Source organism: Pelobates fuscus, chromosome 13, assembly GCF_036172605.1.
Source record: "Pelobates fuscus isolate aPelFus1 chromosome 13, aPelFus1.pri, whole genome shotgun sequence".
In the NCBI taxonomy this organism is placed as follows: Eukaryota; Metazoa; Chordata; class Amphibia; order Anura; family Pelobatidae; genus Pelobates; species Pelobates fuscus.
The window spans coordinates 98,337,953-98,353,525 of NC_086329.1; the positions used below are offsets into that span (position 1 = coordinate 98,337,953).

General features: G+C 40.7%; 1 protein-coding gene across 2 annotated transcripts in view; it reads right to left on the minus strand.

Annotated features, from left to right (window-relative positions):
* The window catches only part of LOC134583077 (high affinity immunoglobulin gamma Fc receptor I-like), a 40,500-nt gene that overhangs the window by 9,381 nt on the left and 15,546 nt on the right, over positions 1-15,573 (minus strand). Inside the window, exons 2-5 of one of the 2 annotated variants that reach the window (XM_063439835.1) lie at positions 9,067-9,084; positions 8,425-8,679; positions 5,092-5,355; positions 1,987-2,259 (exon numbers count right to left, since the gene is read on the minus strand). In XM_063439835.1, coding sequence (XP_063295905.1) covers positions 1,987-2,259; positions 5,092-5,355; positions 8,425-8,679; positions 9,067-9,084 — 810 coding nt within the window. Of the gene's footprint in view, positions 1-1,986; positions 2,260-5,091; positions 5,356-8,424; positions 8,683-9,066; positions 9,085-15,573 lie in introns of both variants that reach the window. The other variant, XM_063439834.1, reaches the window with a different exon arrangement.

The window sequence follows — 15,573 nt, forward strand, 5'->3', positions numbered from 1 at the left end:
CAGAGGCTCCCAATTTGTTTCCCGTTTTTGGAGATCATTCTGCTCCCAACTAGGCATCAAATTGCATTTCTCCTCTGCCTATCATCCTCAGTCCAATGGAGCTGCTGAACGCACTAACCAAAAAGTTGAACAATATCTACGTTGTTTCGTTTCAGAACACCAGGACGATTGGGTCGGTTTGATTCCTTGGGCGGAGTTTGCACACAACAATCTCTTTTGCGATTCTACTCATTCAAACCCCTTCTTCATGAATTATGGTTTTCATCCGTCTATTCTTCCTTCGGATTCTCCTTCCCAGGGGGTGCCGTCGGTTGATGTTCATGTTGCCAATTTGAGGAAGTTGTGGGATCAAACTCGACAAATCCTTGTGCACAACTCTATGTTGGTTAAGAAACACGCTGATAAACGTAGAAGGGCGGCTCCGGTCTTTGTTCCAGGTGATAGGGTATGGCTGAGCACGAGGAACATCCGTTTAAAAGTGCCATCCATGAAGTTCGCTCCTCGTTATATTGGACCCTACAGGGTGCTGACCCGTATCAATCCAGTTGCGTATCGTTTAGCTCTTCCTAATACCTTACGCATCCCGAACTCGTTTCACGTTTCATTGCTGAAACCACTCATATGTAACAGATTTTCCTCCACAATAGCCCCTCCTCGCTCCGTTCAGGTGGAGGGTCAGGAGGAGTAGGAGGTTAACTCTATTATTGATTCTCGAATCTCCCGGGGGAGAGTACAATATCTGGTTGATTGGAAGGGATATGGTCCTGAGGAGAGGAGTTGGGTACCTCAGGAGGATGTTCATGCTCCCCGTCTCCGCAGGGCGTATCACTCTCGCTTCCCATCTCGTCCCGGTTCATTCCGCCCGGTGGGCGTATCTGAGAGGGGGGGTACTGTCAGGGTACCTGTGGTCTCTACCTCCGAAAGAGGTAGAGACTTAGCTGTTCCTCCATCCAGACGGTCTGATGGCTCCCTTCCCCGCGGTCTATCCGGTCATGCTAGGCCGGCCGCGAGGGAGTGACTGCCTTTTACAGCATCTAGGCAGGAAGTAGTCATCAGGACACTCCCCCGGAACGACCTGTCAGTCAATTGCTGCAGGACCAATCAAGACGCCTCGGAGGCGTGGTTACTGCTCTGAATAGGGTATTTAACAGAGCTTCTTTCATTAGCTCATTGCCCTGTCGTGGTTCTAGCTTGTTCTAGTCACTCAGTGCTTGTGTATTCTATTATCCCTTTTGGTTTTGACCCGGCTTGTTTACCTTACTCTGCTTATCTCTGTTACCCTTGATTCGGCTTGTCTCTCGCTTACCTGTCTTCTGTTACCCTCGACCTCGGCTTGTCTTTGACCATTCTATACTGTGCTACTTACGTTAGTCCGGCCATTCTAAGGTCCGGTATACGTATCTGGCTACTGTTTGTACTCTGCGTGTTGGATCCCTGTCCCGATCCTGACAAATAGAAGATTTTAGCTTCGAAAGAAAGGCTATAAAATCTGCATTACGTTTCTATTAGGAAAGAACGTCTTTGAGGAGACCACAGGAAAAACGGAAATAGAACGCTTTGATGTGAAAAGGGTAGCATTACGACTAAGCCATGGAAAATAGAGATAACTGGTATTTAAATGGTAAAATCAGCATCTTTAAAGGGGTGTAAGTGCATAATGCTAAGGAGGGAATGAGCTCAAATAGTTGTATAAGCAATGGATCTATAACCAGACCCACATGTACACTATGGCAATCTCAAAGATAAGGTTCATATCTGTGCATAGACATTTTAAATATATTTTATGTACAGAGCAATCTCGACCTGAATGTGTCTGTATAAATCACTTCTGATTTAACTCTGTATAGAGGCTTTATGTCTCTTTAAGGAATATCTCTGTTCATGTATCTAGAGAACTCTATCTTTATATATCTCTACAGGAGCCCACTTTATATATTGCCTTCACTGGAAGAGACAATACTCATGGTTTGTGTGTTCCATAATCACCTTGTATCTGGATATGTAGCACAGGGCTTCTCTTCTTTACGTTATAGTTTGATGTTCTGACCTCACAGGTATAATTTCCCGAGTGATTCGGCTTAGTTGACCAAACCTGGTACTTGTTGGATGGACTGAACTCCTTCACCGTCTTTTTTCCTCTGTAGAAAGCAAATAGCAGGTCTGGGGCAGATTTGGACATTCTATTACATGTCAGGGTCATGTTCGCACCGTTTGTCACTTCCTGTGGGTTCACGTCAAGATGGGGAGAAGAGAACAGCTCTGGAAAAGAATGCAATATATATCACAAATTAATTTAAGATTTAGAAAAAGCTAAATATACACAGCTATTGAAGTCCCTGAACGGGTGAATGGATTACATTTTAGTGATGTTAATTGTAATGTGATGTTAATTGTAAGCTGCTACTCTTGCTCTTGGGAGATATTTGAGTTATTGTATTTGATTTTCTTAGTCAAAATAAATCTATGTTTATTTATATGAGATGTGATGCAAATTGTTGTTGGATATGTGTTGTTGGATATGTTGGACATTTCTAAATCATCCTAAGTCTGAAAGCATTACAGCGACGTCACAAAGAACTCCCGGAAAATGGCTAAAGATCGGATGGCATCTCTTGTATTGGCTGTTATCAGTGTTCATATGTCTACCATAAGGGACACAAACTTCCAGTGACATTTTTCTATCCTGGTGGTTTCTCCGTCACATAAATTTCCTTTATTTACGATTCCACTGATCCTTGTAACACGAATTACATTATTTTGTTAAAGTCCTTACTCTCCAGTTGCTTTGGGAAGAGGATGTATAGAATCAGGTTTTTAGAATGATGAAAATTTAAGTGAGAACTGCAGACCGGATTTTTTTTTAACCATGTCTTCTGCTTTGGGCATGGATTGTCTGTTATTCTGGTCAAAAATAATTAATCTATTCAGCAATCAAAATGTTCCTTTGGGTTTTAGTGCCACTTACATGCCGATGATAACCAGGGCACCTGTTCTAAAGTAACTACTTTAAAGTAAATACTTTGCTATATGTATTGGGGCTCATGTATGCTATGGTCGTTGCTGCCGCCCAGGAGTGATGGGAGTGAGCGCACTTTCAGAGTGTAGTGGTGTTATGGAGACAGGCTCAGGCTCTAAAATGTAGTGGTGTTATGGAGACATGCTCAGGCACCGAGTGTAATGGTGTTATGGAGACAGACTCAGGCTCTAAAATGTAGTTGTGTTATGGAGACAGGCTCAGGCACCGAGTGTAGTGGTGTTATGGAGACAGGCTCAGGCACAGAGTTTGTGGAACCACCATCCTCTATGTCAAAGTTGTGCAAGACTGCAGCCAATAACAAAAAGGATAAGGTGAGGCCTGATAGAAAGCAGTTGTTGTTGGGGGATCCTATCATAAGAGTTGTGGAGCTGGACAAAAGTGGCCTTGTAAAATGTCTTTCTGGAGCTACTGCTCACAGATACAGGAGACGTATTTGTAATATTGTTAAGTGAGCAAAGCAGGAAAGGGAATTGGATGTATTTGTCCATCTTGGGACAAATAACTTGGCTTGCAATGAGGTTTCAGAGGTAATGGATGATTTTTGTGTTTTTGCCAATGATATACGGCAGGTTGCTTCCACACTGTCATTCTCTGAAGTTCTGCCTGTGCATAACACTCAGAACGACAGGCGGATGCGTATTAGGGACTTTAATTTGGGGCTTGGTGAATGGTATCGGGAGCAAGGATTTAGCTTGATTTCTGATGGTAGCTCTATTTGTAATGGAAATAAACTGTACAAAAAAGATGGTTTGCATCTTTCTCAAAAGGGAACAAATGTTCTCAGTGAGCAGTTCAGAGGTTTTGCCAGGATGTATTTAAACTCTGAGGGGGGTGGGCAAAAGGGTGATCAAACATTATTTCAATTGCCCCCCCAAAACAAGAACAGAAAGTGCCTTTAGCAAGTGTGTTAAAGAATGACAAGCTTAGAGTCATGTCTACAAATGCTCACAGTTTAGGTAATAAGATCCATGAACTTGTGGCAATAATGGCAACTGATAATGTAGATTTAGTCGCTGTTACTGAGACATGGTATAATGAGAAAAATTATTGGGACATAGCAATACCAGGGTACTCTTTATATAGAAAAGACAGGGAAGGCAAGAAATGGGAGGGGTGATCCTGTATGTGAAGGATAGCATAAAATCTAGCCTAATAAAAGTTAGTGAGGCGTACATAGAGTCCATTTGGGTTACGTTAGAATTTGGTAATCACACAGTAACTCGTGTAGGTGTGATTTATAGGCCCCCAGGACAAATAGAAGAGTAAGATAATCTACTAGTTGAGGAAATAGCTAAAATGACAATGAAGGTGGAAGTTATCATCATGGGTGACTTTAATCTTGATGTGAACTGGAAAACAAAAATAGCTGCTTGTGCCAGGAGCACACATATTCTAAACTACTGGGATTGTCTCTAAAACAAGTCGTTGAGAAGTCAACTCGTAAGAAGGCCATACTACAATTAGTGTTAACAAATGGAGATTTGGTATCAGATATTACTGTGTGGTTTAATATAAGGACAGTGACTGGGTCCCACCAGACAAAAGCAAAAGTTTTAGACTTTAAAAAAAACAGAATTTTCTAAAATTAGAATATGTCTAAAGGATTCAATATCAGATTGGAGCAGTTTAAATGGAGTCCAGGAGAAATGGGATTATTTAAAGGTTGCACTACTGGTAAAGGTTTAAAAATAATATCAGGAAGTATTACTTTACTGAGAGGGTAGTGGATGCATGTAATGGCCTTTCAGCAGAAGTGGTAGAGGTTATCACAGTAAAGGAGTTTAAGCATGCGTGGGATAGGCATAAGGCTATCCTAACTATAAGATAAGGCCAGGGACTAATGAAAGTATTTAGAAAATTGGGCAGACTAGATGGGCCGAATGGTTCTTATCTGCCGTCACATTTTATATTTCTATGTTTCTATTACAATATTGTGAAACATTTTAATACCAGCAGAATATCAACTCTATCTGAATAGTCCTCGTTAGCTGCTATAACATGAGCTCCATAATCTCTTCACATCGATCACTTGGTTTAGCATTCTCCAGACTGACCTTTTACAGCAAGAGTTCCTTCAGCGATATGCTGGTGGTCATTCTGATTACCATAAAATATTGTTTTTTTACAGCTGTAATGTCCTGCTGCACCCATACTGATTTTTTCTAATGAAAGAGTTTCTTCTCCTGTGGATTGTATGATCTCATTGTCCTTGTTATAAAATATTGTTCCTCCAGCACTGTATCCAGGATAACTGTGACATCTCAGAGACACGCTGTCCCCTTCATAGACAGAATGAGGAACCTGCAGGAGGAGATTTACTGAAAAAACAAAACATTTTATAACTGAGAGGCAGAAAACACCCTGTCGGTATTGCAAAAAAAGCCCATGTTATCACAGTGTTTTCAATTCTATGAATTTATTAATACAAATTATTAATGTATTGACTCCCGATGTGTTCCCTCAACCAGTCGAATTACAGGTATGAGAGCAAATAACATAGCATTTTAAACATCACCATAATAAGGACCCTACTCAGCTGCAATTTATGGGTGTTCCATTTGTTAAGACAAATTATTGCGTTTGGCTTATATCACCACTTCTGATGATGTCAGCCAAGGAGGCAGATCAGGGCCAGATCCAACACCAGCAGACTGGAATAAAGCTAAGAATTTACTATATTTAGGGGGTAGGGAGGGGGGGCAGTGGGGCCAGATAGTGTTTTGAACACTATAGGGTCAGGAATACATGTTTTTGTTCCTGACTCTATAGTGTTTCCTTATGAAAAAAAAGATGGGGCAGTGTGAGATGAAGTGGATATTTAATTTAAATTCTCGATTACCATCTGGTCTCAAAAGTGACTTTGAACTGTCATTTTTTTTTTATAAATAAAAAGTTGAAACTCCTCATATTCTAAGGATTTTATTGTATTATATGCAAGCTATAAATTTAAATGGAGGATATTAATTGATCACTAAATATCTAAGCATTTTAGGGAAATCTGTATCGGCAAGGTCTTCACTGTATTGAACAAGTTAAGTAAGATCACACTCATAAATGCCAGTGGGAATATGGAGGGAAGTGTAGACTGTTCACATTCATGAGGACAGTGCCAACATATAATTGTTATCATATTCAGCTAAAGTTTTTATACCAATATGTATTGTCTCTCTTTTTACCTTGGTTTTATTTGTATATATGGGACTACACATGACCAACATCGAGTGGGGGAGACCTAGGTTATATCCTGAGTTCTTCCCTCACAATGGCCAATGTTGCTAGCACTTTAGGGACCTAAAAATGATGTTTGTCCAGAATCAACATGTTTGTGGAGAATGTGAAGTCACTAAATACCAGCGCTAAAGATTGAGATCGGTGAGACTTGTGTTACTTGTGTTTCCTTAAAACACCATTATCAAAGACAGCTAAAATATTCTACTTCCCTCGAAGTCTCCCTCCTGATTGGCGGTGTATCGATTGTACTGGCCAATCAGTGAGGAGACCAGTTAATTTAAGAAACCAGGAGGATGGAAGTGGATTTATGCCAATTGAGAGATGTGTGTGAAATGTTCTTCGGATACAGAAACTCCTGTGGACATTTCTGTTGAACATTTTAGTTATGAAGAAACATTAACAGATATAATTGTTTAGTTTAGAAAACTAGTAAATCAAAAGGGATATGATAGCTGTGACGAGACCAATCTCACCACATTGCATTGGAGGAGCCTGGTTGTCCGCCTGCTGCCTTTGAACTATGGACCAGATTTTAAAAAGACTTATTTTCCCTGCAGAAAGGCTTATTCGTGCATTTTCTGCCGGGGGGGTTCGGTAGATTTTATCTACCGAACAAACTAACAAATGCGCGACCACCTGGGAGCTGGAGTGTGCCGTCAATTTACCCCCCTGAAGCTGCGGTTAACCGCAGCTTAATTGACGAATCCAGGGTGGTCTTTGTTCAGTTGCCGACCACGAGGCGGTGGCCATTTTAATTGTGCGAAAGACCAGCGGTGTTCGGCAAAGATTCTATGGAACTAAAAACGGACACTTATTTGCACGAACACCGCTGAGCCGTCCGTCTCCTGGTTCCTATTCGTGGGGATGTAGCCGAACAGCCGTTCATTCGTTTTTTTGTTCTATGTGAATATGTGTTAACCCAGAAAGCTATGCCATGGAGCCTATTCGTGTGATTAAAGACTTTGGCTCCATGGCAATTGAACTGTGTGAATAGGATCTGAGCGCTATTCGGTAGTTTTGTGCGCTCAGATCCCAGCTATCTGGGGATATGTGACACGCCTATGTTTTATGTGTAAAAGGTGACTTTATGTATTTTAAAGTGTTTACTGTCTTTTGTGTCCCCACGTGTGTAATGGAGTTTTGCCTCTGTCCTGGGAGATAATTGAATTACTTCTCAATTATCTCCAGGATAGAGGGAGGAGATCAGGATGCATTGTGGGGCTGTTTTACTGCTGTATGTCTGTAATTGGTGTATGTCTGTCCCTTGTCACAGTCTTCCATTTGGTCCCCTAGGGGAGTGTCCACCAGGTGGGAGACCTGCATAAATACTGGGCGGGTAGCCCTGAGTAAATGAGACGACTGCTTGACCCTCAACACGGAGCCTTGTCTCGTTCTTGGGGGGATTCACTGTATGCTGTTGGAGACTGATTGCCAGGAGTGTAAGCTGATGTATGCTTTTCCTGTTCGTCTGCTAGCAGCTATTCGTGAGGTTCCAGTTTGGAGTGCTATTTTGTATCCAGTTCGGGAGTTTGGTGTTCTGTAGTAGCTGTGCCTGTCTCTCAGAAAGGGGCATATCGCCTAAACGGATTTTAACCCCTTTTCTGCTGAAACGGTCCGTTACAATAGCGTTATACAAATATATTCGGTGCCAATACAAACCATTGTCTGGAAATGTATTCATAAACAATACACTGAACACGAGGTCACCCATTCAGACTAGAAGAAAGGTGTTGTTTTTTTAGTAATGGATACGTTTGGAGTGATACTAAAAAAACCTCCAGTTATTTAAATGTGCACAGGTATTTGGGATAGCGTATATGTAAGTTTTTTTCTTTGGTTTTTAAAATATATATAATCCTATAACTTTGTGACTGTTTAGTTGTTTTTACATTTTTGTCTATGTATTTTTCTGTTGTCAGCCTGTCAATGAATGTTGTTTGTGCGTTTATTGATTATTTATGATGCCCTCTGATGACTTGCTGGAAATGTTTTTTTAAATTATTGCTATTTTCATTGTACTACATTTTAAAATTAAAAATAAATAAAATAAAGACACCAGTTGCAAGGATAAGAAATGTAAGCTAGTGTAAGAATTATGATCTTATTTGTATCCAGTATAATTGAATTGTGTGTCAGAGCTCAGATGATGCACTTACCATTTCTGACATCCAGTCTTACAGGGTCACTTGTAGCATTCACGGTTTCACACAAGTAATCACCACTGTGCCAGGTGTACGCAAAGTCAATTGAATATTGATTAACTCCTAATCCAACTTTAACTAGTTTCTGATCTTTGTACCAGACATAAAACTGTGTGCTATCAGCCCCGTTACACGTCATATTGATTGATTCTCCTCTGATTATCGAGGCCCAGTTTGGTGTGAAGGAAACCACAAGCTTGTCCTGAGCTCCTGCTAAAGAAAAAACACATTTTACTGATAAACCAATTAGTTATCTACACATGTAATGAGAGTTATGGTTATAAAAGGGTTTCTTTCGCTCTAATGTAGTGACCCAGCTCCCTGTCTACACACTGTGTCAGATTAGTGTGTGTGCCAGCAGCCCTCTGGTAAACTGAGTTTGAGATCCCTGCTATAGAGAAAATAAATGGCAAATACAAGCATTTCTAACATTTAATCTTCGTGTCCTTCAATACACATTTCCCAGTGTTCTCTGCTTTCACTGACCACCACAACTGTGCTTTTACAAGAAATACGTAGTGTTTTTACTGCTTCATCTGCACTATTCTTGTGGGTAAATGGATTAACAGTTATCAGTTATGACAAACAAAGACTCACCTGAATTCTCAAAGATCACTGAAAAGAAACAGAGAATATTTTATTAAACACAATAGAAATAATTTGCAGTCAGACATTCACATTTCCATTATTTCTGTAAATCATATCTATACTGAATATCACATCATTTGGACCTGGGATAAAAATAATATATAAATGGCTTGTTTCATAGTTGTCAACATTTAAAAAAAATTCCATGGACCCTCTGGGGAGGATTTATTGCAGTGTAACGAACATGTTTTGTTTTCTTTAATTCTTTATTTTGAGAATTTTGAAAGTTTCACAAACAAGTTGATACACATGCACACGCAACCACTTAGACATTTACATGTAATTTGTAACGCATATTTGGAGTAATTTATTAAATGTGTCAGATTGTATTTTATCTGTCACTATTTTGTTTTGAGGTCGAATTAATCTAATGGGAGTGGGCTGGTCCAAGCTCCCTCTCCCCTTTCACCTCCACTCTCCCCAATCTATACTTAGACATTTGTAGCAGTAGGTTTCCTTTCTTGTTTCAGTGATGTAAGGCATTAAAAATAATACTTAGATGCACACATTTGTACAAGCACAGACAGATATATACACACAGTCAAACATATTCACTCATACAGGCACAATCAGACTCACACCGACACAATCAGATGCACGCAGTCATACAGGCACAGAGAGAGAAAGATAAAGGCAGAAGCTGACATTAAGGGAGAAAATGGCAAATGTGAAGTCTGGACCCCTTTTCTCATGCAATCTGTTATTGGGGTTGGAATCATTCCTTATTTCCTATTGAAATAGATACTGTAGCCAAGAAACAAAGCCCCACACACTACAATAGTTACTAAGTGCAGGTCAGGTACCGGCAAAAATACATTTTAAAAACAGAGCTTTTCACCTTGAATTTGGATTTGGGTGAGACAAGAGCTGCTGAATGACCGGACAATGATCAACAAATTGCTTAGATTGTGAAAACAAATTAAAACAAGTATGTTTAGATTGGAGGCTACCTGTAAAACAGGCATATAGTAATGTTGGGAACAGCGCAACGAAAATGGCCATGTGACCATGTGGACCAATCAGTACAAAAATAAACACAAAGTCTGGACTCTAGTACAGACTACAGGGCGCCACAAGCATTAAGATGTGTGGTGATCTAATTAAAGATGATACTGAATAATTCAGAATAATGTCATAAAAATACCATATGTGAAAATATAAAATCCAATTTATTAGGACAATATCTAAAAGTGCAACATGCACAAAAGAGTCAAGAACCCCTAGAGGTAGCAGCTATACTTATACAATGCTTGAGTAAAGTGCCAAATGCTAAAGTGCAGAGCATACAAAGTGTCAATTATATTTTCTTTAAGCAAAAGAATGCACAAATACTTTAACAATAAAAAGCATGTAAAACTAGACTGCTATACCAAAAATGTAGGGTTCTTGCAGGTGCTCGGTGCTCAACGCGTTTCGTCGGTAACGACTTCCTCAGGAGCTTGCAATCAATCAGTACAATCAGTACCAATCAGTACAGCCAATCATTGACGGATGCTGTTTAAATTCCCTGTTTCTAATAATATATGAAAACACATAGATATGCTGTGATATAACTCACAGAACCATTACTTTCTAGTAATAAATAAATTGCATCTTAAATCATTACAGCAATCATTTTTGTAAAATTTATGATTACAAATATGATACTGAGTGCTACTTTTTTATACATGTCAATTAAAAATGATTGCTGTTTGGAGTTTTCAGTCTCGTTAAACAGCAGAATACCTTTTATTATATTACACAAAAGGTAAGTGCTTTTATTTTTCGTTACCTCTCCTCAAATAATATTGATAATAAATATGTAAAATGATGAATGGCTGTGGCTTTGAGAAGACTTGTTTTATAAACACTGGTTAAAACTAGTTGGTAGTTCACCCTTAGAACAATTATTCCATCAGAATAATGTACAGGTGTTTAAACAGCAACTGGATGAAGACTTGCAAAAACATAATATTCGTAATATTACTTGCAAAAACATAATACTCAGTGATATACTTTTTAAAAATGTGGGGTAACAGCTTCTTGATCTAAGGAGAGATTGGACTGCCATTCTGGGCCAAAAAGGAATTTTGTCCTAGTTTGTTGCTAAAAATAAATTAAAACAGTTTTTTCCCTTCTTGATCAACAGCAAAAACAGATATGAGAAAGGCTAAACTTGATGGACACGTTTCTTTTCATGTAATAAACATGAATATATATATATATATACATACATATACTGAACAAAATTATAAACCCAACACTTTTGGTTTTGCCCCCATTTTCCATGAGCTGAACTCAAAGATCTGAGACTTTTTCTATGTACACAAAAGGCCTATTTCTCTGAAATATTGTTCACAAATCTGTCTAAATCTGTGTTAGTGAGCACTTCACCTTTGCCGGGATAATCCATGCACCTCACAGGTGTGGCATATCGAGATGCTGATTAGACAGCATGATTATTGCACAGGTGTGCCTTAGTCTGTCCACAACAAAAAGCCACTCTAAAATGGGCAGTTTTATCACACAGCACAATACGTGAGGTCACATATGCAACATATATACGTACATATGTCTGTAGGATCTTCATCAGACAATAATAGTGCAGTATGTCCTTATGAATAAATAGAATAGAGTGGTGTACAAAAACCCACTCACAATATGTAGAGCTAAAAAGAGCTCTGCTGTATTGGGCGTAGACGGTACAATCCCCATCTCAGGATGTATATTCAGCAATGATGATGGACTTTCCCAGTATATCCCACATGTGAAGACAAGAATAGAAATATCCAATAGTTCAACATGTATAATGATGTGACTGCACATATACAAAAGTAAGTATCCTACTCACATGAACTAGAGCAAGAACCTGCTCTAGTGTGGTAGCACGATGGTGGTATAATCCCCACCTAGGATGTATATGAATCGGGAAGTCAAAAATAAATTAGGTAGTAATCCAAAATAAATTCAATTTAAAAAGGATTACAATAAACCAAATAGGTATTTAAAATACTATTTAAAACAATCCAAATAAATGTAAATCTCACGAAAACCTTTGCCCATAATACATACATATATTTCATACACTACAGTACTTCCTCACAGGCCGTATCAGTGGCTGCAATTTTGTGCTGGCTGATTTTTAGAACAAGGACCAAGAAGTCAAAGAAAAATAGTTGTGCACAATGACTAACTTCAAATTTCCGCCCCAAAATATATATATATATATTCAACTGTTGAAATAAAATCATTTTATTCTGTTGTTGTTTTGCGATCAAAGGTTTATTATGCTCACATTGAGCTACACGTGGTTCTGGACAAAAACAAACTGTTTTTGCTATGCTACAATGCTTCCTCAGAGGCTGCAATTTTGAGCTGGCAACCACAACATCCACAGCTAACCGATCATGGTCAAGAGTACCACTCTTATCACACTTATAATACTTATCCCTCTTCAAATTTTTGTAATGCTGTTTGGGAAACAGCGAGATTTCTCAGCTTTTCTCCACATCCCACTGTCCACAAAGTGCGCTCCATGCATGAGTGACCATGTCATGATGTGTTACTTTCGCTGTCCGATGCCCAGTATGATCCATCCACCACAGAGTCGGAAATTGTGTGTTATCCATTCTATAAACACACAGGCTGCCCCTTTTTACTGGGCTGATACGGTCTGGTTTACTACAGAACCATCTATTTCCGATTCTGGTCCAGTCACCTAAAATCTGCTCAGATGTCCACACTCAAGGCCATAATTTTGTCTGTTCCCGCCTCTCCGACGTCCAACCTAAGCACCCTTGGATCCTCAATACCTGAACCTAGTCTTCCAGTCGCCAACAACATCACTTTGCTGCCGTGCATTGAACAACCACGACCCCTGATCTGTACAAGTCCTCCGGATCACCTACCCTGACTTCCTGGGTCATCCATTCGGCCCACATTTGGCCTCCATGAATCGCAAGTCTTTAATAAGCCCTACAGAGCCTCTAACACATTTTTAGTTGCATATCAATTTGACCCACATTAAGCCGTTACTAAACACGTTATACAGTATGTTATCTGACTAGGTGCTTTCTACCTACAATCAGCCAACATTTGGGTGCTCAGATATGCTACATTCACAACACAAGTTCCTACTCGTATTTGGCCTACATTTGGTCGCTCAGGTCTCACTCTGTAAAGTGCGGCCCTGTCCGCATTCGGCATTCAGCCTACATTGAACCGCACATTCCCTGTTATGCTGCATGATTCACATTTGGCCGTTTAGGTACTGCATTTAACAATATTATGTTGTCATACCATATGTTCCCTATTCGATATGCACCTGTCATGGTTGATTATATATTTCCTACCTGTTCTATGTTAAATTTTTTATTTATTGTGTATTAATATTGTTTTTGTATTTTATTGTACCTTAATTGTAACAATGCAATGATTTGTGGACCCAGGACATACAAACGAGAGAAATCTCAATGTATCTTTCCTGGTAAAATATTTTATAAATACATATAAATAATATTCAGTCAAATTTGGTGTTTTTGTATGTTTGCTTAAATTTCAAGCTGTTCCCTGTACATTTTTTTTTTTATATTCTTTATTTTTGCGGTGCTTACGTTTACAGCAGGTGATTGTGAGGTACCCCAAAAGCAATCCTCCAATGCAATTTAGACATTTGAACATAGAGGTACATGAAAAAACTAGCACCAATTTTTAAATGATAGTTTAAGCAATAAACAATAGAGGGTCTTGCAGCTTATTCTGTCTCGTAGTTTAACATAACCTCGCTGGTATACAGAGTTGTCTAATTTTGAGCATCCTAGATTAACATACGAGCTGGATAAGACAGGCTAGGTCTAGATTCTATACGAAGGTGGATTACATATAGTTAGTTTAAGCTCTTCGCTAAAGTGAGTGATTAAACTAGCTGAGTACATGCGATTAATATCTGCGTTGTCATAGGTTAAACGATAAAATAATACAAGGGAGTTTATCAAAGGTTTCATTAACTAGCTCTCAGGTGAAACAATAAGTGTGTGCTAGGCTGAGTATAATACATATCTGTATCGTTGTCATACTGTTATGGTAAAGCTCGTGCAGGTGGCTTCAAGTGATAGGAGTCAGGAGTTAGGTAGCTTCTTGCTGTGTAGTGCAGATTCATTCCAGGGGACCCGCAATTAGCATCAGAGGAGTGTGTTGGCTGTTTTGCCAGTGGGATTCCCAGGGTAGTTCAGCCAATACCCATTGTGTGCTGCGTGCAGTCCAGGAACGATTGGCAATAACTAGGAAAAATAGCACCCTGGGTACAGACTGCCTTGTAAAAAACAAGCTTTATCTCCGCATTTGTGGTTGCAGGAGAATGGTCCTTCTTGGTTTTAGTCCGCTTTGATCAGCCGATACCGACTCTGGATGCCTGACTGGTAGGCCATGGATAGTGGCAGGGTTGGCGTCTCGATGAGATATCACCTCCGCTGGTCTCTGAGGGGGCTCTCTGCGTGTGTCTATTGTGTGCAGGATACTTCGCTGCATCCCGGCTAGCCTCATCGCCCCCAGCGTGGGTTCTTGATTGCTGGGTCGTGCCTCGCTGGTCGGTGGTCTCTGGTATTGCTGGGTGATGGATAGGTCGTGCGTGCCCAGCGGTCTTGCTCTGATATGTGAGCGTGTGAGTGTTAGCGCCCGCAAGGCATGTCGCTGTTGCCCGCCAATTAGATCTCTGGTGTTGTCTCCCTCGGGAGGGTGTGTACTCACATAGTTGGCGTCGGGTGACCGGGCGGATCCACGCTGCGGCCGCCTGCACCGCTAGCCTGAAGGGCCGGTCCTTGCCATGGAACTTTGTCCAAAGGTTGGTGCAGAGCTGATGGAAGAACTCTCGGGTGTGCCTGGGTGGGGTGGCAAGGGTGCCGCTTGTTGCAGGTTGAGCCTGTGTCGCCAACTTTGTCAATTTTGCTGTGGGGCCTTCTGCACTAGGTTGCGGTTGATTTAGACCGCATGTAGTAAAACCAGGACTGTCCTCCATTTTGGGCCTTGTAGCTTCTGTGATGCTGGAGTGTGCACCAGCATCTGATATGTCGTCTGAGTTTGTGGCCTTCCTTGCTGGCGTGGACCGGGATAACCCCCTCCGGTCCATGGGGGGCGGGGAAGCGATTTGCGATTGTCCCCTCTTCAGCCTGAGAACTGGGAGAGCGGCCGTCTCTCTGCGGCTCACACCCGTGTAGGCCGCAGATTGCGGTGTGGTCGTTTTAGCGGCAGGGAGCCCCGTGTCAGGAATCCCCAAGTTCAGCATCCCCCCCTGAGCTGGAGGGTAGTGATCCGCAGCCGGCACGATCTGGTGGTCGGGCGTAATGCCCAGAATCAGGGCTTCAGATGCGGGAGCTCTCACCATAGACGTCTGGCTCGTTCGGCAGTTAAGCTCCGCCCCCTGTACATTTTAACCCTTGACCGCGCTTTCAACTCTAAGTTGGTCTATTTTAATTATGTGTG